At 42.0% G+C, this 24,085-nt stretch overlaps 2 protein-coding genes across 2 annotated transcripts in view; one reads left to right on the top strand and one right to left on the bottom strand.

Moving 5' to 3' along the window:
* The window catches only part of LOC134678038 (fasciclin-3-like), a 341,696-nt gene that overhangs the window by 58,757 nt on the left and 258,854 nt on the right, over positions 1-24,085 (top strand). The window lies entirely within an intron of this gene.
* LOC134677783 (ribosomal RNA processing protein 1 homolog) lies at positions 510-21,914 on the bottom strand. Its single transcript, XM_063536211.1, has 11 exons — positions 21,635-21,914; positions 21,268-21,347; positions 9,567-9,716; positions 8,828-8,930; positions 8,306-8,397; positions 7,493-7,636; positions 6,960-7,072; positions 6,531-6,674; positions 5,286-5,437; positions 3,253-3,353; positions 510-3,003 (listed from the first exon to the last, which is right to left on the bottom strand). Exons 1-11 carry the CDS (start codon positions 21,834-21,836, stop codon positions 2,263-2,265), a joined length of 2,022 nt encoding a protein of 673 aa, XP_063392281.1. The 5' UTR covers positions 21,837-21,914; the 3' UTR covers positions 510-2,262.

Raw genomic sequence — 24,085 nt, 5'->3', positions numbered from 1 at the left:
ACACCAATTTTGGTGGCTAGCCATAAGCCGCGCGTGGCGCTGTCGCCACTTAGCGGTCATATCTGTCCTAATCGTAACAGACGCGTTTTGTTAGAGAGTGAATCTTATGTACCTAGCTAGAACTATTATTTATTCTGTGTCTAGGGCAAGTTTGGTATAGTCAGACCGTAAAAAGTCTGCAGCGATTTTGATAGCCCACGCAGTGCAAGTGTCATTTTAAACGTCAAACTTCTATGGAATTATGACGTATAAGGTGTATTCGGGTAATACCGAATGTCGGATAATTCCAAAATTCAGATGAAAATCACCCTTAATTCCATCATAATAAAAGTCTCTTTTCCGAATTATCCGACAGTTTTCGACATTCGGAATTACCCGAGTAAACCTTACATAACACTTACACTGCGTGGGCTATCAAATCCGCTGCAGACTTTGTTTGTTGCGACTATATCATTTTCGTATAAACTGAAGACGTAGAAGGAAGAAAAATAGAAAATGAAACAAATTAATAAAATTGAGTGCATTTATTTAATATCTTACACTCGCGACTCAACTAGCGACATCTATACACAAACTTAATTCAAAACATCTAGTTAACATCAAAACACCAACATAATTTTCCAGCCATACTGTATAGACGACACGGTTACACTCACTTGAATTTTTAGTCGCTATTAGCAGTGGGGAGACACTCCTCACTTCGGTCGAACTCGGCTCCGTTCGGCTTAGCATTGCTCCGAGCAATTATTACGGTTGGCACCACTTGACTTCCTTTTGCGTGCAAGACCACAGATAAGATAATCACTTGAATTTTGACAACCCTAAATTGCCGAAAGGGATAGTGCCATATATTAGAAAGGGAGACCATGATTCGAGCCTGAACCGCTGTCAAACTTCGGGTTCGTAGGAAGTGTCATTTCTGTACGGTAGTACTATTATTATTTATTCTGTGCTATTAGAGCAATCAGCCATCGCCAACATATATTGTGTGTGCCCTCAGTGCACGAAGTGCAACCGCTACGAGCACTCGACCCTGAGGAAGGACCTCCGACGGGCCCAAAACATGTCGCCTATAGCGACTAAAATTTCAAGTTAGTGAAACCGTTGTCTAAACAGTTTAAAATATGTCTCACGAAAGTATAATTTAGATTTTTCAGCCGTAATAAAAAATTGGTATTATAAAGTCGAATTTCGGTAAATAAATTACTTCGCCTTAGGGATTTTGTTAATGATACTGGTGTCAAACGAGTAGCTGATTCGCCTAATGGTAAGCAATCATCGTCGCTCATGGACACCCGGAGCACCACAGGGCTTATTATGCAAGAATTATATGAAATAACCAACATTTTTAATCGAAATAATTTCGATCAATTTACTATTGAAAACATAACCTCACTTATGTACATCAACAATAATAAAAAGCTCAAATTGACAGCCTTATGATTATGTTTACATAATTTGTATTATGTTCATGTTATATTATGTTTACCAACCTATTTTATTTCTCAAGTAAGTTTAAATAAAACTATCAATTACTATCAATTCAACTATTAAAAATTTACAATTACAAGAAATTCATTTCATAAAATTTCATACTTGTTAAACATAGTGTTTACTCAAAGTATGGAAATAAAAACAATTACTTTTCAACAAAGTATTACCGAGTATAGTCCGTTTTTTTCGTTTTCAGATTAGAAATTTTATAACCTCAAAAGTAGTAGTTACTTTTTTCCTCCGAAATTAAATCAGAGTAATTAATAGTGATTATGCACTGAATTTTAGTGTCGTTTTATTATTGTACCGCAAAATTAGATACCATGTTTCGGAAGAAAAAAATAATTACCAATACTTATGAGGTTAGAAAAATTCTATTCTAAAAACATCCGGGTTAAATCAATACTTGCAACACTTGTACCATTCACCTAACCAGGGTAAATTTGGATTTACCATGGTTGCCCAGTACAATTTGACACTGTGTTAACGGTTTAACCGGTTAAACCTGGAGTTACCATGGTTACCAGTAAAATTTTACACCGGGTTAGCGGTTTAACCGGTTAACCCTGGGTTAGTGGAATGGTGCAAGTGGTGCTTGAGTTAGACCAAGACAGGTCAGACAAGTGTTATTTTAAACGTCAATCTTCTATGAAATTATGACGTATAAATAACACTAGCACAGCGAATGCTGTTAAAATCGTTGCAGACTTGTCTTGGTCTAACTCTAATAATACTTATTTAATGAAATATTACAAATTATTCTAAATTTTAAAACACAATTTGCGCTCCAAAACTCGCTCGTCTCGTCATTTTCTTCTTAAAAAAAGGATTTATCGGTGATGGCGTCGATACTTTTAAATTCGTCTTACTCGGCCTTTTCGAACTGTCGAAAGGTATATTTGGGCTCTCCCTTATGCTCTTGTAATAGTCCACCGTTCCTTGCATCGAGTTGTTTTTCAACACAAATTTCACCTTTTTTGGCGTAGACATGGAATTCAAACCAGTATTCTTATCTTGCTTTTGAAATTTCTTAACTTTGTTATTAACCAGCAATTTAGCTTCGCCATTTTTAGCGTGTTTAGTTATTTCTTTTTTACTTAATTTATTTACTTTTTTATCAGCAACATTAACATTTTTAACACTAGCTTTAACTATGTTAACACTATTTTTAACTTTTAAATCATTTGTCACTTTACCACTGTTTTTCACTTCCTTAACATTATGCTTAGCGTCTTTAACATTACTTTTAACTTTCTTAACACTATTTTTAACATCCTTAACATCATTCTTCACCGGTTTAACATTATTTTTAACATTATCTTTTACCTTATCATTTTTCTGTTTCTTAACATTGTTTTTCACTTTTTTCTCCTGACTTCCCGTGTTTTCTACTTTGTTAAGCTTCTGTTTTTTGTTTATAGGTTCCGCCTCGTTCTCTTTGTTGGCCCGTTTCAGTTTCGTCTTGTTTTTAATAACTGCTCCCGTCTCTTCAACTTGCCAATCGCCGTTCTGAAATACATAGAGATACAATAATATAGAGATGAAATTGGGGAGTCGGGAGATAAATGAACGAGACGCGCTTATGGAACATTCATTAGGAGTAGCATAGAAAGCGCTATATATTATTGTTTGTCCTTGTCATAGTCTCACTTTTCCTTTCTGCCTTCTAAACAGTCCTAAAAGTCATTGTTTACTGTCTTGGGTGATACTTGAACTCACGGCCTCTCGATATTATCTCTAAAGGTATACTTTACTTACGGATGTCTTGGGTTTCTGCTTGGTTGTCTGCACGTCCTCGACGATGGAGAGACCGGCGCGGGACTTGGCCAGCAGCCGCTTCCGGTGCTTCCGGCTCAGACCTGCGACGAGATACGGTATTTAATAAAAAAAAAACAACGGGTTGCACTCCGGGAGTGCAACAGAAGTGAAAACTCAACGACTAGTCCAAAATATCTGCAGCACTATGTACAATTGACACATCCCCCTTTAGTTCTTTGGTGAAGTTCTTTCTTTCTATGTATAAATCCACTCCACTAAACTTCTTTGGTGAAAAACATTGTCCGTCACACCACACATGACGTCAGCGCGTTACGCGTTACGCTGTCTCGAGTTTATCATTTTTTCCCTACCTCAAAAAGGGCTCAGCGCCGCTAAAAAAGTTTTCACTTCAATAAATAAAGTAATATTTTCAGGCACCACGTACAGTAAATAGAACACCTATGTCAAACTAAATATAAATACTGAAAACTAAAATAAAAACAAGTTAAATAGTTATAGTTCGTTTTTTTTAGCATTAGAAAGAACTTGCAAGAAGGTAAGCGATCTTGACATGACTATTAATTGAAATACGCTTTTTAAAAATCAGTAATTATACTAATTATTACTTATGAAAGCAGAAGAATATAAATGATCGTATTAGATTCATAATTGTTACATATTTGTAGTAACTTATTTTTAAAATGTTTTTCAATTAAAAGACACATAAAGATTTTTTTTAATACAGTTGCTCAAAAAGTGCTACTTTACGTAGCTGTTTAGCGTGCGGAAAGTTGGTTATCTCGAACTAGTGCTTTTTACTTTTCCAATTTTTTTAAATTTATACTTGTTCCAATTCACGACTACTTATTGATGAGTGTTAATATTAGTTTCCTTTAAACGTCGTAATCAGCATAAAAACCTACTGTTAATGTAAGAATACGAAAAATATTACATATTTCATATTTAATTACTTACCTCTTCATCATTATAACACGTTTATTTTTTAATATTCAATATTGAAAATTCCGTTCTTAATAAGTTGACTGAATGGAACGGAATAGCTGTCAAACGCCCATAGATATAATATACTTAAAGACGACGTCTAACCGAGCTGTCACTGTTACCACTTTTGTTTAGTGTACGATTAACAATGTTTTTCTTATTTTTTCGCAACTGTATTAAAAAACGTCGTTCGATACACGTGCGGAAATGTCATTCTTCACTCGTCCCGAGTCTTGCCACTCGCCTGCGGCTCGTGGCAAGATATCTCGGTACTCGTGAAGTAATGACATACCTTCCGCACTAGCATCGAAATGTACTATTACCTTATTTCGAATGCTAACAGAAACGAACTATAGTTGTTATGATTTTTAACACATTCAGTGTTGAAAACCCAACTATCGGGTATTTTATGATTCCGTTCCCAGGCCGGACGACCCGATAGTCGGGATCGTGGTACTACACTGCTTTAAATAATGAAATTGTTGTGGCCTGGCGCGGACGTCTTGTTTGGCTCGGTGGCAATGAATGTGTTAAACTATAGCTGGTCTAACCAATTTGTCAGTCAGTAAGAACCAGGAAACCCATACTCATCTTTTGCTTTTGGGTGCTAGTACTAGTGTATGACAAAGATAGTATGATTCTCTCTGTCTATGATTGAAATGAGACAGTCCTTTGACACACTATAAAACATTTTTCATCACACTTGCTCAGTAAATGTGGAATTGCACGCAGGTTTAGCGGAAGTTATAGAAAAAGCGTTCTCCCTAGGGAGTTATGAAGTGTCTAGTGCCATAATTAACAGTTTTTTGTCTTTATACTTAATTTTTGTATCGCAAGTGTGATGAAAAACATTGTGTGTAACTCGGGGCTTAATAATGCAAACTCGAGTCTATAAATCGCTCCGGCAAGCCGTCGCGATTTAACTTACTCTCGTTTGCAATATTCAACTTACGCCCCATGTTGCACAATGTACTATTTTTGTACAAACGCGGGAACTAGACGAAAACATATGCATCAGGGCTCGTAAGTACCTCTTAAGGCCAGTTCGTCTCCGTTAGCGACGAGTTTCTTCTCCAGAGCCCGCAGAGCTTTAGCGGTCTTGGTGGGTTTGAGGGGGGGGCCCACGTCCAGGGCGGGGGAGGGGGGCGCGAACGGGTGCGAGCCCGATGAGAACTGCTCCAATCTGAAAATAAATTACAACCTACAATATTTTCTGCTTGGCCTTAAGGTTGACTAGTAGAGAATGCCTCATGGCATTAAGTTCGCCTTTTGTACATTAAGTTATTCTTTTGTGTAATAAAGTTTTAAATAAAAAAATAAAAATAAATAAAAAAATATTGGGGACATCTTACACAGATCGACTTAGCCCCAAACCAGGCGTGTCTCACTCCGCGATTTCGTCGCTTTGCTACAGGTAGCTGAAAGTGCATCCGTTCGGCCCCAATTTTGGGGTTTGCCATAACGCTGGCGTGGCGCTGTCGCCACCTAGCGGCCATATCTGTGCTGATCGTAACAGACGCGTTTTGTTAGAGAGTGAGTCTTCTGTACTAAGTACTATTATTTATTTTATGCCCAAACTAAGCAAAGTTTGTGCTATGGGTACTAGCCGACGATAGAAACATACTTATATGCATAGAAAACAACCATGACTCAGGAACTGCTAATCACACAAATAAATGCCCTTACCGGGATTCGAACCCGGGACCATCGGCTTCACGTCATCGGTCATCCGAGCGCCGATTAGTCGGCTAGTCGGCCAAATCAATAGTCGGTATAGTACGTAGCATTCAAATAGAGCTCGACGGCTAATCCTATTGTCTATTGTCAAGTAAAACCGCAAGAGCTGCTTACCTGCGAAAAAGGGTCTTCATTATTCTATTTGGCACCTGAGCGCGGGCTAGTCCAACGCTCAAAAAACCAGTGTAGGTGCGCTCTCCGATAACGCGCCTTTGTTACGCATATCGATGACATATTTTAGACTGGTTCTGTAGCGTTCGACTCGCCGGCACTCAGTAACCGCAGTACGTATTTTTTATGCAGGTGGTTGTGGCACGTGCGGTTTAATTTAACAATAGACAGTAGGATTAGCCGTCGAGTTCTATTTGAAAGCTACACACTATACATGACTAAGTGCCAGTTGCACCGACCACATTTGACAGACTGATCATCGTCAGCCGGCGCGCCCCGCGCCTTTACTATGAAACTTTCCATACATAAAAATTTAGCGAACTCTTTAACGTTCGTAACAGTTGGGTGCAACCGACCCTAACACTTACAGCTGTATGCAGCGGCGCGCGCGGCGGTTCCCGGCGCCCTTAGCGTGCACTAAGTGCTGCTTGAGCACAGCGACGAGCTCTACAGCCGGCACCGGCAGCGGGCGCAGCACCACGTCCACGAGGCCCGCGCGGGGGTCCAGGGCTCTGCGGGGAAATATATACATTATTGTAGTGCAGAGTCTGGCAAATGGCAATTCGTGGATGAGTATCGATTTTATCGGAAGATCCGAAGCGGAGTCCGACAAAGAAGACGAATATTATTATTGAAAAAAATGCACACACACTTTCGACTCGAACATGGAGTAAAATTACCGTATGCGTGGCAGAGGGGGTAGCGCGACTATGCTCGGTCTGGTGGATGTTTTGTCTGTGACCTTGGCCAGTCTACAGAATACAACAAAATACTAAAAGAAAAATTGTTATATTCACCCATTGGTCATCACTTCATCGTCATCATCTCCGTTTTCGTCATCTGCAGCATCTTCTTCGTCTGAACCTTGTTCATCATCATCATCATCGTCCTCCTCAGCGTCTTCTGCGTCCTGAGAAAAAAAAGATATTTACACAATTAATGTCAATTACTAGTACGCACCCGGTAGAGACCCGGGTATGTCCTTAAACTACATCCAAGACCACCGGCGGACAGGCAGCAGCGTCCCTCAAATTCGGTGTACTCGACTGCGATCGCTAACCCGCCTGCCAAGCGGGGCGATTACGGCATTCACCACCCATAAGGGGGAGGCCTATGTTCAGCAGTGGAAGTCTTATGGCTGAGATGATGATGATGATGACTAGTAGGCAATACGCAATAGGGGTGAGTGATCGATCACATGGATGTGAGTGACCACTCACGCTGACGTCAGTGACCGGTCATGTAAATGTGAGTTACCCGGTGAGTGTTCAAAGCAGCTAGTTGACGTGACGCTTGTCGATGGTTGTCAGTGAGTGACCTAGTATCTCACCTCTGTGTCTCCGTGTTTGAGCAGCTCAGTCAGCACCCTCCTGGAAGCGATGCATATGGCCGGGGCGGAGCCCTGGCTCAGGTACGCTATGAACGGCCGGAGCAGGATCACCAGGGACTCTGGGGATATCTCTCCGGATGACACCTAGTCAACAAAAAAATAAATAAATTAGGTATTTCCATGTTTTGGACAAAAAACTGGCCACAAGAAGCTCTCTCAGTTGATATGTCACACGATATAGTTTTTAGGGTTCCGTACCCGTGCGCATGGTAACTAAGTAAGTAATATAATGTTCTCGCGCACTTACATGTGTAAGTCGCTGCGGGCAAAATGGATTAAAAAAATGTATACCTACCTACATAATTGCAAAATAGACACAAAAAAAAATATATTTTTTTGTGTATATTTTGCAATTACAATAAATTTGCACTTGTGAATTGTAATATTCTTATGAGTAATGAAAAAAATCGTTAAGCCTAAAGTAAAATCGGGACCCTATTACTAAGACTCCATTGTCCGTCTGTCTGTCTCCTGGCCGTATCTCATGAACCGTGATAGCTAGACAGTTGAAATTTTCACAGGTAAGGTACGGATCCCTAAAAATGTTAAGTGAAAAAAGAATCAAAACGGGTTTTTATAAATGAAAAAGTCGAAAAAGAGCTTCTTAGCACCATCCCACTAACCTGGGCCTAAGCGGTTAAACCCAGTGTCAAATTGTACTGGTAACCATGGTAGCTCCCGGTTTAACCGGTTAACCCCGGGTTAGTGGGATGGTGCAAGTGGTGCTTACAAGTGTTAAAGAAGTAATCGAACCTTGGAGATTTCTTCCAGATAACAGTCGGCGATGTGTATCACGAGGGAGTTGGCGTTGCGCGCGTACAGGGGCGTTTTCAACGACAGCAAGCCTGGATATTAAACAATAGCGTTAGAATAAATCACAGCACGCTCACAAGATCAAATCAAGAGTGAACAGGCACCTTCTGGGCGAGCTCGCTCCATCGTAGGCCACGTCTGCGCCTCGGCTAGTCTGTGGCCATGAGTAAGCCCATTCATATTAAAAAAAAAAAAAAGATAGAGCACATGAACAGTTCACGCCCAGTTCCGTCCGTCTGTCACCAGGCTGTATCTCACGAACCGTGATAGGCCTAGGCAGTTGAAATTTTCACAGATGATGTATTTCTGTTGCCGCTATAACAACAAATACTAAAAAGTATGGAACCCTTCGTGCGCGAGTCCGACTCGCACTTGGCCGGTTTTATCTAGAGGCCGATAGTACAAGCTAGTGCCCCAGTATTCCCAAACTATTATTACTATTAGGCTTCTTATATTACTCACCATCCTTGCCGGCGAGCATGTTGGCAAACTGGTTGCAGGCGTCCTCCGTCCAGCCGCTGCGGTGCACACAGCGCAGGGCGCCGCGGAGGTAGCGACGCACGAGCTAAACAAAATTATAGCATATAAGTAAATGCGTCCTGTCACGGTCGCCATGAGGTGAGGAGTAGGAATGTGAAACACAGGCGCTCTAAGTCCGTTTCCTATTGCTAATACAATAAACTGTCTCCTCTCAACACAGCTACCTACATACTACATACTCAGTACTTTTTGTACCGAGACTGACTGAAATAGCAAGACACGTTTGTACGTTTTCGTGAAAATAGGATAGAAAATAATTATGCACTATATTTATTTATTTGAAATTTAAGTCTGGCAACAAGGCCCATACTACAAATGTAATACCTTACAGACTAACATACATATGTATTTTATAAACTTAAAAACTAAACACTATTTATTTATTTAAACTTTATTGCACAAAATACAAATAAAATGTACAAATGGTGGACTTAATGTATGTGTGTGTGTGTGTGTGTGTGTGAGTGTGTGTGTGTGTGTGTGAGAGTGTGTGTGTGTGTGAGTGTGTGTGTGTGAGTGTGTGTGTGAGTGTGTGTGTGTGAGTGTGTGTTCTGTGTATGTGTATAAGGGTTCAATTACATCCTTTATGCTTTAAAAAGAGGGTGTTCTCATACACACCATAATAAATTAGTTAAAACTTGCTGATATTATTATTACTCACCATAAGAAACTTATCAATCCGGTGCTGATCAATCCCGAACCACTCGGTGGCCAGCATCTTGAAGCCAGCCTTGGCCAGCAGCATGGCACTGGGGAGCTGCTCCGTCGGGAATAGGTCCAGGATGCCGGCGATGCTCTCGCAGAGGTCTTCCTGTGAATGAATGAATGAATGAATGAATGATTGAATGAATGATTGTTTATTTGCGGAATATGGGTTACAATAAGTTGTTACAATATTAGTTATATAGTCCATCATACTCTACTTAATTAAGCATGCAAATATAAAATCTAGATTTCGTGGCTGGAAGTCACACAAAATAAAGATGCCTTATTACTAAAATAAATGTAAATGCTTACATTAAACTACAACTAGCTCCTATTACTAAACTTAGCATTTAAAAACTCGCTTATAGAGTAAATACATAATTCACATAGCCACATATGCAATTTTTTCTTGAATTGCGTTAAAGGAAGATTTTTGACATCGCTAGGAATTTTATTAAATATTTTAACACACATAAAATAAGGCGTGCGAGTTGTTTGTTTCAGGCGTGCTTTAGGTACATTCAATAGGTTTTTTTGCCTTGACATCCGATTGTTGTATGTTATAACATCAACATTTTCATTAAAGTATTGCTTGTTTGTATGGACAAATACGGCAATCTCATAAATATATAGAGAGGGTAGAGACAAAAGCTTGTAGCGCTTAAAGACCGGTTTACACGAGTCAAGAGGCTTTAGTGAAAATATTGCTCTTACACATTTCTTCTGTTTGACAAATGCTTTTGTCATATCAGTGGAGTTTCCCCATATGATCAAACCATAACGAAGAATAGACATGATGTACCCATGGTATGCTACAAGTGCCGCCTCTCGCGATACAGTTTCACGTAGTCTTCGTAGTGGGAAAATGAATTTATTTAATTTCTTACAAACCTGTTCCACATGAGTTTTAAAATCGCCTAATTCATCTAAATGGATTCCCAAGAATTTGACACTTTTTTCTTGATCAACAGGGTCCCCCTTAAAATTAATGTCTAGTATTTTAGCCTTCCCTCTACGAGAAAGAAATTGTATGTGTTTAGTTTTAGTTATATTGTTAGCTATATTGTGTGTTTGTATGTAACATTTTACACCCTTTGATTCGATCAAGTTGTGTTCTAATGTATTGGGAAGACAAACAAATAAGTTTTTGACAAAAATTTCATTTTTATTACAAGCTTTTATCGCTGACTGTACTTTTCTTACGACAGACAACTAATACTCATCGAGACAATTCTAAAAACCCGTAACACAATTAGGTTGCGTTGTTTCATCACAGAGTTCCTATGGCCATCTACTGTCTCCATCATCAGACCAGCTTGATGGTACCATAATATTGCATTGTCATCTGATTTATACATGCATGCAAAATTTCAGCTCAATTGGAAACCGGGAAGTGGATCAAATTTAACTTGCAAGATTTGATTACAGACCAACAACGGGACAGGTGAAACTAAATAAAAGCTTGTAATTATAGCCAGCATTCATTGAATGTAGTATGATACCTTTGTGTATGGTGCTTTACGCACACTAGTGTCCCATCCCCTCCCCCTGATGCAACCCCCTCTTTAAGCATGAAATATGGTTGAAAGATTTTTTTATTTTTTGGGGAAAGTATACAATATATAGCTAGGGTTCTAAGTGACAAAAAAAGGTCGAACCTTTTTTTTCTTGATTAAAGCATGAAACTTGGCACAGTTGTTCCTTATATCAAACCAAGCCGATTTCGATCGGTAGCCCGAAGGAGCCCCCCCTCTGGGGCCGGAGAGGGGGGGGGTCAAAGTACCGCTCGCCCGGCTTCATTCTTAAAATTCTAACAGGCCCCGTTTAGCTAATAGGTCATATTTGGTATCAATTTCGGATAAATCAATAACGTAGAATTCATTTCTGGTATAAAAAATTAGCAATTTGTAGAAAAAAATATAAAAATTTTACCTTCCAATAAAATTATTATTATGTTTCCTATCCACATCGGATATCTTCATTGAGAGAGTAACGCGATCGTTGACCAATGATGCCGCTAGCGTCTATGTAGTCGCTCCGCCCCACGCCGTGACGTAGTTCCGCTTCCACTTCCTGCGAACCGTTGCTCGCTTCCCGCCACTCGCCACCGCCATGTCATTGTTGAGGAGAAGTACCGTCGGCATAAAAGTAGCCTAGTAGCCTGCCAGGAAGGCATTACTCAGATATCCGATGTGGATAGGAAACATAATAATAATTTTATTGGAAGGTAAAATTTTTATATTATGTGTTCCGTACTCCACATCGGATATCTTCATTGAGACCTGTTTATTATCTCCTGGTGGCGAGTTAGCGGGCGCGCAAGCGATAGGGCTACACCTACTGTCATAGAACTCAGAGAACGAATAAATATGTATACACCATATTGCAACCCATGAAATCACAGTGACTCGTTATAATGTGAATTACAGGAAATTGAGAATTGAAATTGTAATCTCAGGTTCGAATCTGACGTTAAACTGGTTTAAGAGAATTCTCATTCGAAATCGCATCCGATCCGCAGAATCTCGGCGAGTCATGTTCCCAATTAACATAAGCGAAAATATCGCTAAGTGAATAGCTTTCCAGCCAATTTAGTTATTAAGTACATCGTGGATCAAAAGCAATCGTAGGCGAGGCCGGCTTGGATGAGACTGTGGCTGAAAGAAATAAGCGAAGTGTCCCCTAACATTTTGTGTAATTCTCGCAAGGTGACGTACCCAGACTACCTACTTATACTGGGTCTATACTTTATTCCGGAGCTTCTAAGAGTCCAGTCGGTAAGACACGTTATCTGGTTTAGAGCCGAATTTCGGACACAAAATAATAGCGTTAAAGTTATCTATATAATTGCCCGGGCTACAGTGAAGTAGAGTAAGGTCATTGACCCTGCGGCCTGATGCTAACAGCAAAAGTGCGGCAGCTATTCTATCGTACTTCTTCTAACGTACCTAACGTTGTAGGGCTATTTAAATTAGGGCAAGTAGATGTCTCGCGTCCCAAGCTGGTGCTTTGGGAGGCGCTGGTCTCGCTATTAATGGCGTTGGAAGAAGGCATAGTGTCCGATAGTGGTTCATACACAGCACTTGTGAGAGGCTTATGAACGAGTATCGTTCTGAAAGCTAACATGGATAATAGAAATAGACGTCTGAGATAGCTCGCTACTTCACTGGATAGAGGTACCTGGCAGTTTATCTTATTTTTGATGCACCATAAAGACCGTTTCTACATTGTGGCCGTACATGCAGCCTAGACAAGGGGACGATCTAGGGGCTCCCGTTACTGTTTTCTATACAAACACAGTACCGGAATCGGGAATATCCGGTTCTTCCATATTAGACAGTTGCGTTTCGTTCGCTACGTAGCGTTAGACCTTGGCATGTTATATGCATGCGCCAGTCACGCCAGTAGCGGACGTCACTCCTGATCCCGCCAGCTCGGTGTTGGAGCGTCCTATCTGACAGGAGCTACGCCTCATTCTTAAGGTCGTTGACTCGTAAGGGAGGGCGGTCTGACGTTGTGTTCACTAGGACCGCCAGTAAATTGCAAGCTTACCACAGCTGCTTTAGGACTCCTTATCACGCCGTCGCAGTACACAGACTAGGCTGGGAGGTGGAGACATCCATGCCAAGTCTCACAGGCAGCTGTCAAAGGTCGTGGTAGCAGTTCAATGAGTCTGTTAAGAAATACCGTGGCACAGTGCGAGGGCTCTCGAAAGCGGAGGCCGGCCAACAAGGCGCCTGTCAGGTGAAGACAGTCTCGGCGGCTGCTGGGCGCAGCTGCCACTCGGGCGCGCAGTGACTTCTTGATAAACCGTTGCCCTCGGGGGTTGTACCGACCTGGCAAGTAGCAAGCAACCAGCGCGACCTGTAGACGGTCTGCTGGCATCAGCAGTTTTTTGCGACAGCCGTAGTAACGGAAGGGATGTAGTGTCGCCGTCGTTTTATGTATACTGTACCGGTGCGGTTGTATGTTTACACTTCTGTCGTCAGCGCTGCAGATGCGGCCCGTTAACGGTTACTCTTCGCTGAAAGGGCCTTACCTCGTACATTGTCTACCAATATTGGAGATTGTAACGGACTGCTTGCATAAGATGAGGAAGAAAGTGGTGCGAGGCTTTCGGCAGCTCCGTGTTGCTGGGGACTGCGAAGGCTTCACCTTCCTCCATGAACTAAAGTTTGCGAATTTGAGACTGAACAGAAGGCATTGAGTCTCATTTCTGCGAGAAACTCTGCAGCAAGGCAGGCCTGTATGTCGCGAAAAAGAAAACTTTCAATCGGTGTGTTGTGCCGCGTGTCCCACGTGATGTCTAGGAGCGTGATGGTCTAATTCGCTTTATCCGAAGAGACACCCTATATCGAGTTAGTATAGGCCATCGAGTTAGTAGCATGCTTTTAAGGAAATCGAACTGATGAAATCAAGTCTAAAATCGATTTTGGCGCTTTGCGTAACAAAACTGTTTCGATAAAGTCGAATACAGACAGATGGAAACTGCTGGAGTCCTCCTGGCCCCTTTCTCTTAGCACCGGAAACTCAAGCTTGTTCAGGCGCAGCGGGTTTATTTGTCCCATTTTGTTTATTATGGCTTTTCGCACGAGTTCGTCTTTGTAAGACGGAACTTAAGCTGGAGAGCGCGAGCAAGTAGAGATAATTATGTGAAGTCTGCAGACCTTTTCGATGCCTTTCACCTCGGTTTCGAGCGGTCGCACAGGGCCTTGTCGCTAGCTGTTCTCCGGTTGGACCACTCCATGGCCTCGAGAAGTCGTAGGAGCTTCGAAGCGACACAGCGAAGTCGATCAGCACCTTTATGAAGCCCGGGAACACGACGTATTTTCCTCTGAGTATAGACATATCTTACCGCTTTCAACTCCGGGCAGTCGAGCCGCGCTAGGACGGGGCTCTTTACGACCTTGTCTGCCGTCGCCGGAGGATTCTTTAACCGAAACCAAGAGCTTAGCGGTCTGTTCGTGCTGTACCATACCATACCTATACCTGCACCATAGCTATAGGCGCCTGCGTACCTCAATGGAACCATGTGGACAGGACAAAACTGATACTGTGGCGCCCAGCGAGCAAGGGACGACATCGTCGTAGTTGCAGCATCGGTGGACAGCATCGGCGTGATTGTGGCAACCGCCGCCGCTCGGGAGGCGCCGGTGCGTGAAGCTAGGGGCGCCATCGTGGCGGCCGGCTCGGGGGGGGGGGGTGGGGCACCGGTGCCTGAGGCCGGGCGGCTCATGGCGGCCGCCACTGGTTCGGGAAGCGCTGGTGCGTGAGGCGAGGACCCATAGTGGCGGCCCGCTCTAGAGGCGTTGTCGCGTGAGGCGGGCGGCTCCATCGTGGCGGCCGCCGCCACCGGCTCGGGAGGCGCCGGTGCGTGCGGCGAGAGGCGCCATCGTGACGGCCAGCTCGGGAGGCACCGGTGCATGAGGCGGTCGCCGTCTGGCTGGCTTCGGGACGCAGAAGCGGTCCGCCTTCACCTTGGCGCGATCCACCCGCGATGCGCCCGCAGCTGCAGGAGCGGGCGTATGACGCGCAGAGCCACGCGGATCTCTCGGAGTCCCGCTGGACTGGAAGCGTCCGCACCGCAACTGCAGCAATAGGAGCGGGCGTGTAACGTCTCGTGGAGTCCCGCGGACTGGAGGCGTTCGCACCGTGACTGCAGCAACAGGAGCCGGCGTGTGACGTCTCTCGGAGTCCCGCGGACTGGAGGCGTCCGCACAGCGACTGCAGCGGCAGGAGCGGGCGTGTGACGCCTCTCGGAGTCCCGCGGACTGTGGAGGCGTCCGCACCGCGACTGCAGCAACAGGAGCGGGCGTGTGACGTCTCTCGGAGTCCCGCGGACTGGAGGCGTCCGCACCGCGACTGCAGCAACAGGAGCGGGCGTGTGACGTCTCTCGGAGTCCCGCGGACTGGAGGCGTCCACACCGCGACTGCAGCAACAGGAGCGGGCGTGTGACGTCTCTCGGAGTCCCGCGGACTGGAGGCGTCCGCACCGCGACTGCAGCAACAGGAGCGGGCGTGTGACGTCTCTCGGAGTCCCGCGGACTGGAGGCGTCCGCACCGCGACTGCAGCAACAGGAGCGGGCGTGTGACGTCTCTCGGAGTCCCGCGGACTGGAGGCGTCCACACCGCGACTGCAGCAACAGGAGCGGGCGTGTGACGTCTCTCGGAGTCCCGCGGACTGGAGGCGTCCGCACCGCGACTGCAGCAACAGGAGCGGGCGTGTGACGTCTCTCGGAGTCCCGCGGACTGGAGGCGTCCGCACCGCGACTGCAGCAACAGGAGCGGGCGTGTGACGTCTCTCGGAGTCCCGCGGACTGGAGGCGTCCGCACCGCGACTGCAGCAACAGGAGCGGGCGTGTGACGTCTCTCGGAGTCCCGCGGACTGGAGGCGTCCGCACCGCGACTGCAGTAACAGGAGCGGTGTCCACCGTGGCCCGCAGCGTCGCGGTGTCTCGGAGTCACCTTGGACGACAGCAGAAGACGCGGCGCCGGCGAGGCGCGCGCGGGCGGGGGCGGGCGCCGGGGGACGGGGCGCCCCGGGCGCGCCGCAACTAACAACACGAGGTACTCCCAGGCTACTGCCCGAGAACCCTCCGCGAGTGACGAAGTAACTTCTGAACGCCAATAAAATTAGAATATCTTAAACTGGCTCACCGGATGGTTCGAGACAATCCAAACCTCCTTATCAGCGAAGCGCGGCGCCCGAAAGCAGCGCGCGCAGGCCGTCCGCCGCCGCGCCGCCCGGGCGCCGCCGCCGCCGCCGCAGGCACGATGACCGCACGTTCCCTCTCCGATGTGGCGGGCAGCGCCATTGTGGCAGCCGCCGCCGCCGCGTCGATGCGTAATGCGAGAGGCGCCATCGTGGCGGCCAGCTCGGGGGGCAGGCGGGGTCTGGGAGGCACTGCTGTGAGGCGAGAGGCGCCATCGTGGCGGCCAGCTCGAGAGGCGCCAGTGCGCAGGTGGTGGCCACCACCGGCGCGTAGGTCACCAGCGACGTCATGACGGCCGGCAACCAACGCGGCGATCGTCGCTGTACTCGTAGCCTTTCCACTGCTTACACGTAACTTACCTTCCTTCTGCTCGAGCAGCAAGAAAAAAGTGGGTAGAATCGAAAAGCACCGTTCGATGACTTCGATCGCGAGACCGCCAAAAGACTAATAGTGGCGATCTCTGCCATATCTCACTATTTAATCGACCGAGCTTTGGATCGGAAATGTTAAAGCACCATGCTGCAAAAATATACGCAAAAAATATTTGCGGACCATCGGTCAAGACGGTCGACGAAACAATGGCATGGCGGTGGCGAGTGGCGGGAAGCGAGCAACGGTTCGCAGGAAGTGGAAGCGGAACTACGTCACGGCGTGGGGCGGAGCGACTACATAGACGCTAGCGGCATCATTGGTCAACGATCGCGTTACTCTCTCAATGAAGATATCCGATGTGGAGTACGGAACACATAATAAAAAAAAACTCAAAATATCAAATTTTTCAAGTTTAATTTTTGTTTCTTATTTATTGTCAGAATTAAACTGCCTGGTTTTTCTACATTGAAAAAATATTATGATAAAGCCTATTTAATGCAGATTTTAAAAACATAACTTTTACATATCTTCATTAAGAGGAAATTGTATAAAAAAAAACTTATATCGTCTCGCGCCGGTGAATATATTTTTACCGACATCGGAATCGATATAGACAACATCCGAAGTACACACTCTGGAGACCGATTAAAAGTATTGTTTATTGTTGTAGATAGATAAAGATAGAAAAGCGTACAAATATTTTCTTATGTGTCGTTCAGTGAAAAAAGGGACCTTGGAAAAAATGATCACAGAGCCTCGCGTTTGTATAGAAACATACTCGTAGGTATTAGTTAGTGCCAACCACTCCATGGACTCCATGGTCGCTGTTCTCAATAGGGGATATTACTGCAATGTTCTGCCGCCAAAGTGCAGCACTACCGACTCTAGTAAATTCATAAACTAACTTATACATACTGTACCTTAAACTGTTTTTTGACAAGTTTTCACAGACAATAAAATATGACATTGATGCATCAAGGCGGTTTGTTAACCAGGGCCTATCGGTAAAAGCGAAAATCGAAATTAAGTTATCTGCCTCTTTATCGAATATGCAAGAGTGATAGAGGGATTAGACAACGAAACTTCGATTTTCTTGTTTCGCGGCAGACCCCCAGATTGTTAGTGATTGACAGATAGTGGTAGTGGCGCTACCTACGCAGAGTTTTGCGTAATATTCCCTATTAATAAGAAGTAAACTATAAGTATTATTTAATCTGCTTACTTATTACATTATACCACACTTTAATGTTGCGTCTTGTGTATTAATGCAATTCCTTCCCCCGACACATGAATGGATACATTTCATAATTCACGTATATATGTCAGTTTCAACCATATTCTGGCCACAGCAGGGTTGTCAGAACAGTTTGGAAACAGTCATCTGCTCCTTGCTTCCATTCCCAAGAAGACGGACTGAGCAAGTTTGACGACGAACTAATGTCTGATCCCAAACATCAACCACACGGTACACTGCGCGTATTGAGGCATTTATACGGCTCCCTTTTGAACAGGTATAACATTATACAACTCTTCATTTCAATATCCCGGTGTAACTTGTCTTCTTCAATATTGCACTTATTACCGAACATATAATATCTCATTTTAGTATTTTAGGGGAATGCTTTTAGCCACCGCTATTGCTCCATCTTGTAAGAGCTTGGATCCTTGTAGTAGCATGGCTGAAATCTGAACAGGTTCCATGTTTCGAACTCACTTTTTCTACCCTTTCAGCTGAATGCTCGAAACAGGGGTAAGACTTCAACTCTTTTAGGGTAAATAAAAGAGTTTATTTAAGTAGCTTACAGAATAGATAATTTTATTGGCTTAAAAATAGAATTCCCTGGCCTATTGTGGATGCAATGGAGTGACATGTGATATAATTGAGTTTTCCACTGTGTCAACGTGAGCCCACAAATCCTGTAGTTGGGGAAATATTCGTACGCATGAATCTAGTCTAGCTGCTATAACTACATCGTCTATGTCTACTGTGCTTATCAATACCTTGCAATGACTGTTTTACAGCATCTGCAACTAGGGCCATCATATGAAATGAATCGGACTCTTCATGGTTCTTGGAGTATTCGGAATCTCACGAGGAACATTACTTATAACATGTTTCTCTACACAATTTCGCGATGGCATAAATAAGGACTTATAACTCTTCGAAGTTTTGTCAACACAGTGTCTCAAAATGATTTACCTAGTGCTAAAGAAATGAGTTTCACTAAAATATCAGTGGTTATAAGTTATATATATCTATCGGGCTCTGAAACACCAGGAGTCTTACTCGTATTCCAAGCATTCTCTCGATCGACCTTGTAATACTGTAAGCTCAATAAGACTTGTGATAATAAGACTAGATGATATATATATATATATATGATAATATGTATTTGATAAATACACTCAAAACATCCATAGGTAATTCAGGAACAAGCTTTCACGATAAACACAAATATATGCCTTCTACTTCTAGGATTTGAACCGGGTTCCCCATTTAATATATGGTGTATAAAAGTGAGATCTAAGCATAGACCCTTTTTAGCTTGGCCGATACAAGGATTCAAGCTCCTACAGGATAGAGCAATATCAGTAAATCTAATAAATAACATTCGCCAAAAGTTTATTATAACTTCATATGATGATATGTGAAATAGCCTTGTAAAGTGAATACCTTACTGATAAAGCCGTTGCTAAATAATAAAAAAAATGCCTGAAATAATTCTTTACTTGAATAGACTATTGAAACAGAAGCAGCCTTATCAGGATAGAATTATATGTTTGGGGCTTGGGGGCAGACGTTAGTTCCTCTTTAAACTTGCTCAGTCTGTCTTCTTGGGAATGGAAGCAAGGAGCAGATGACTGTTTCCAAACTGTTCTGACAACCCTGCTGTGGCCAGAATATGGTTGAAACTGACATATATTATATACGTTAATGATGAAATGTACGCATTCATGTGCCGGGGGAAGGAATTGTTTTTTTAATACACAAGTCGCAAAATTAAAGTGTGGTATAATGTAATAAAAATATTTAATAATACTTACAGTTTACTTCTTATTCATTGAGAATAGCGACCATGGAGTCCATGGAGTGGTTTACACTAATTAAATACGAGTATGCTTCTATACAAACGCGAGGCTCTATGATAATTTATTCCTAGGTCCCTTTTTTTACTGAACGACACATAAAAAATAGTATTTGTACACTTTTCTATCTTTATAATAGGATCTATAAAGGATCTACAACAACAAACAATACATTTATCGGTCTCCAGAGTGTGTACTTCGGATGTTGTCCATAACGATGCCGATGTCGGTAAAAAGATATTCACCGCGCGAGACGATATAAGATTTTTTTTATGCAATTTTCTTTTAATAAAGGTAAAGACAAGTTACGTTTTTAAAATCTGCATTAAATAGGCTTTATTTTCATATTTTTTATATGTAGAAAAACCAGGCAGTTTAATTTTGATACTAAATAAAAAATAAATATTACACTTGAAAAATTAGATTTTTTAATTTTTTTTAATTTTTTTTCTACAAATTGCAATTTTTTTATATCAGAAATGAATTCTACGTTATTGATTTATCCGAAATTGATACCAAATATGACCTATTAGCTTAACAGGGCCTGTTAGAATTTTAAGAATGAAGCCGGGCGGAGCGGTACTTTGACCCCCCCTCTCGGGCCCCAGAGGGGGGGCTCCTTCGGGCTACCGATCGAAATCGGCTTTATTTGATATAAGGAACAACTGTGCCAAGTTTCATGCTTTAATCAAGAAAAAAAAGGTGTTTGCACTTAACATCCTCACTAATAGGAAAAAAGTGTCAATAGGGACAATATTGTGCGTAAAGCACCATACCCAAAGGTATCATACTACATTCATTGAATGTTGGCTGTAATTTGTTTTTCAAAAAACACAACTTGAACGAATCACTTGTATTTTATTGGAGTTTGATAAAACAAATGGTAGGTTCAGAGGTAAGAAAGTGCAAGAAGGTACAATAGAACTAAATGAATATCTTATACAAAAACCGGCCAAATGCGAGTTGGACTCGCGCACGAAGGGTTTCGTACCATTACGCAAAAAACGGCAACTTGCGGTTTGTTGTATGGGAGCCCCACTGAAATATTGATTTTAATTTGATTTTAGTATTTGTTGCTATAGCCGCAACAGATCAACTATCACGGTTCATGAGATACAGCCTAAATTCATATTCATGCTTATGACCACACATTGGGGTTTTTGGGTCGGGAATGATTTAGTGTATTTATAACTTTGTTTACAACAACACGGTTACAATATGGTTCATTATGGCTATTAACTTGTGGTAGTAATTAGTGAGTTTTGGTTTTCACCTAGGGGCTATTCATAAATTACGTCATTTCTAATTAGGAGGGGGGTCTGTACATTGGATGATGGTAACATGACGTAGGAGGAAACGGGGTCATTCGGAGCATGATTTTTGGATGATTTTAGGGGGGGAGGGGGTCAAAGATCGTCAATAACAGATCATGTAATTTATGAACAGCCCCCTATGCACCTAACAACATTGAAAGTAAAAGAATACCTGAACCAGAGGCTTGTCTGACATCCATACAGCATAGAATAGGCCTTTCCACACCCTTGTGAAGTCATCTTCTTTAAATTCTGGAAAATAAGTGACATTTTGTATAAGTAGCTTCAATATATTTGAAAGTACAAGCTATTAATTTAACTTTTGTCGATTTATTCTACGTAAAATAACATTAAAACATGGCATCTATTAATATTAGTTCATAAAAATAGCCTGAATGATATTTAAATACTAAATTCAAAACGTGAAATACAATGCTTGTCTTTTATTTTGTGTTTGAGGTTATATTACCCCGTGTCAAACTATGACCTGAAATTGCCTAAAAATTCAACTTTATCTTAAAAATTCTTAGCAAACGTACCGTAATTCTTCTCAAAACAATTAACAAGCCATTTCTTCAACGCTCTAAGCACACGGTCACGCGTTTTCTTCTCGTTTCCAGAAAGTAATCTGGCAAATTTGATTTCTTGCGCGACGACCAATACTTGCTGTTTTTTGTTTTTATCTATAGGTTTTTTCTTGATTTTCCGCTTTTTCTCGTTACTTTTATCGGTGACTTTCATTTTTATTGATAAATCTGTCCAATTATTTTGGTGATACGCGTGCGAATCTCGAAAATTGCTGAGTGCGTCGTGGTTTATTTCGTGACATTGACAGAGGAATAGTGTTGCCAGTCGCGATCTCGCGATTCAAAAACGAACGAAGTTCGGTCAACGGTTGTACTTTTTGACCGACTTACGAAGAAAGGGTAATGTTTCTTGTGGGTAAAGTCAATTTTTATGTACATTATCCAGAGAATTTATTATGTGACTCTAATATATGTACATTTATGTGTGTGTTTTTGTGTAAGCGCCCAATGTTCCAATAAATGAATCCTGTTAGCTAATTTTAATTTTAGATATATTTCATCATCATCATCATTTCAGCCTATATACGTCCTACTGCTGAGCACAGGCCTCCTCTCATAAATATATTTATAGATATATTTAGTTCATAAGTTATTTATTTGTCTTCTCAAGTCGATCTGGGCCCAGTTTTATAAAGTTACAAGTTACAAGTTTACAGGCGTTTACTGGCAACACTTGCTCCGTTTTTTACAATTTGCGTTTTATAAAAGTACTGTGTTACAATTTTACAGGTTACAGGTACAAGTGCCTGTAGCTCAACCATAGACGAAAATACGGGAGTTTTATAGTTTTAAACTCATAATCGAACAAGCGTTTTATAAAAATATTGTAAATTACAAGTGTAGATTGGTACACTTGTAACAAAAACTTACATACGTCTTCAGTCCTGTAACAGCACAACAGCAGTTACTTGTAGACTCGTTTTCTGAGAGATTTTAAACTTTACTCTTTATTGTTAAGCACCAACGCCAACGATTGTGCCAGGGCATGTATACTTTTTCATGCACTGACCTTATCAGTTTTTGTTAATGTATCTGAAATATATAGTAAATAGGAAATAAAGTGACAATATGTTTGATATTGATTTTATTGACGATTCGTTTTATTTTATCTACTAGGAAATGGAAAGGGATTATTGCCGATATTTGTCGTTGATTTATTAGCATTCGTCTCTTTATTTAAGTATAGTGCATTCACATTATGGTAAAGTGTACTATTCATAATTTTCGATACACGCCGTATTTATCTTTGAGCCGCTACCGAAACGATACATTTTAATGTAAGAATGTGAAAGAGTACTTATTTACATGTTATTTACTTATTACGTAAATATTTCATTAAATCTAACTTAATCTGAATCTGAAAACGGCCCAAAAAGTATAACACATAATTTAGTAGAGAACCGAGTATCTATGACACACGTTTTTTTTAAAATAGTGATGTCCTTCACACCTGTAGATTTCACATGTAATCGAGATTGACCGTGGTTCTTTACAACTGTAATTATTTATGTGTATTTATAAAACACCTGTAGCCGTTCACAGTGCATTACAGGTGCCTGTAGCCTGTACTCTTGTAACCTGTAACTTGTAACTTTATAAAACTGGGCCCTGTTGGTGATAGATGTTAAATATGTATGTAACTGAATAAAATAAATGGTAAAACTGGGTATTTAATAAAAGGGTTAATTTAGCTAACATCAAAGTGTAGAATTATTTTATGGACGATTAATGGAAACTTCATATAAAAAACTGGGCAAGTGCGAGTCGGACTCGCGCACGAAGGGTTCCGTACCATAATGCAAAAAAATAACGGTCACCCGTCACCCATCCAAGTACTGACCACTCCCGACGTTGCTTAACTTTGGTCAAAAATCACGTTTGTTGTATGGGAGCCCCATTTAAATCTTTATTTTATTCTGTTTTTAGTATTTGTTGTTATAGCGGCAACAGAAATACATCATCTGTGAAAATTTCAACTGTCTAGCTATCACGGTTCGTGAGATACAGCCTGGTGACAGACAGACGGACGGACGGACGGACGGACGGACAGCGAAGTCTTGGTCCCGTTTTACCCTTTGGGTACGGACCCCTAAAAATGGACCCTTCTTCTTTAAATAGCTCAGGTGTTACATAATTTCAGAATATTAGAAAGAATTAATAAATGAAACACGACACTAAAAATCATTAATATATTTCGGTATATAAGAATAACAATAATCATTATACAATATTAGGCACATTATACAGCATTATTTCCATATATTAGACCATTTAATTAAATACTAATAAAACAATAACTTATTATAAAAATCTCATAAATTATCATGGAATGTTCTCGCAAATACTAACATCAAATACCAATTGAGATTTTTTTTTATTAATAAAAATAATCTCATTATTTAC

The sequence above is a fragment of the Cydia fagiglandana genome, chromosome 27 (assembly GCF_963556715.1).
Source record: "Cydia fagiglandana chromosome 27, ilCydFagi1.1, whole genome shotgun sequence".
Lineage (NCBI taxonomy): Eukaryota > Metazoa > Arthropoda > Insecta > Lepidoptera > Tortricidae > Cydia > Cydia fagiglandana.
The sequence above is the reverse complement of the archived record's forward strand: the minus strand, read 5'-3'. Positions and strand labels throughout refer to the sequence as shown.

What these genes read in the sequence shown, in the direction of transcription:
- LOC134677783 (XM_063536211.1), bottom strand. Translation starts at nt 21,836, where the DNA reads ATGAAAGTCACCGATAAAAGTAACGAGAAAAAGCGGAAAATCAAGAAA. An exon ending in ATCTGGAAGAAATCTCCAAG is followed by an intron (nt 7,637 to 8,305) that starts GTTCGATTACTT and finishes TTTGTTGACTAG; the next exon opens with GTGTCATCCGGAGAGATATC. An exon ending in TCAAACACGGAGACACAGAG is followed by an intron (nt 7,073 to 7,492) that starts GTGAGATACTAG and finishes TTTTTTTCTCAG; the next exon opens with GACGCAGAAGACGCTGAGGA.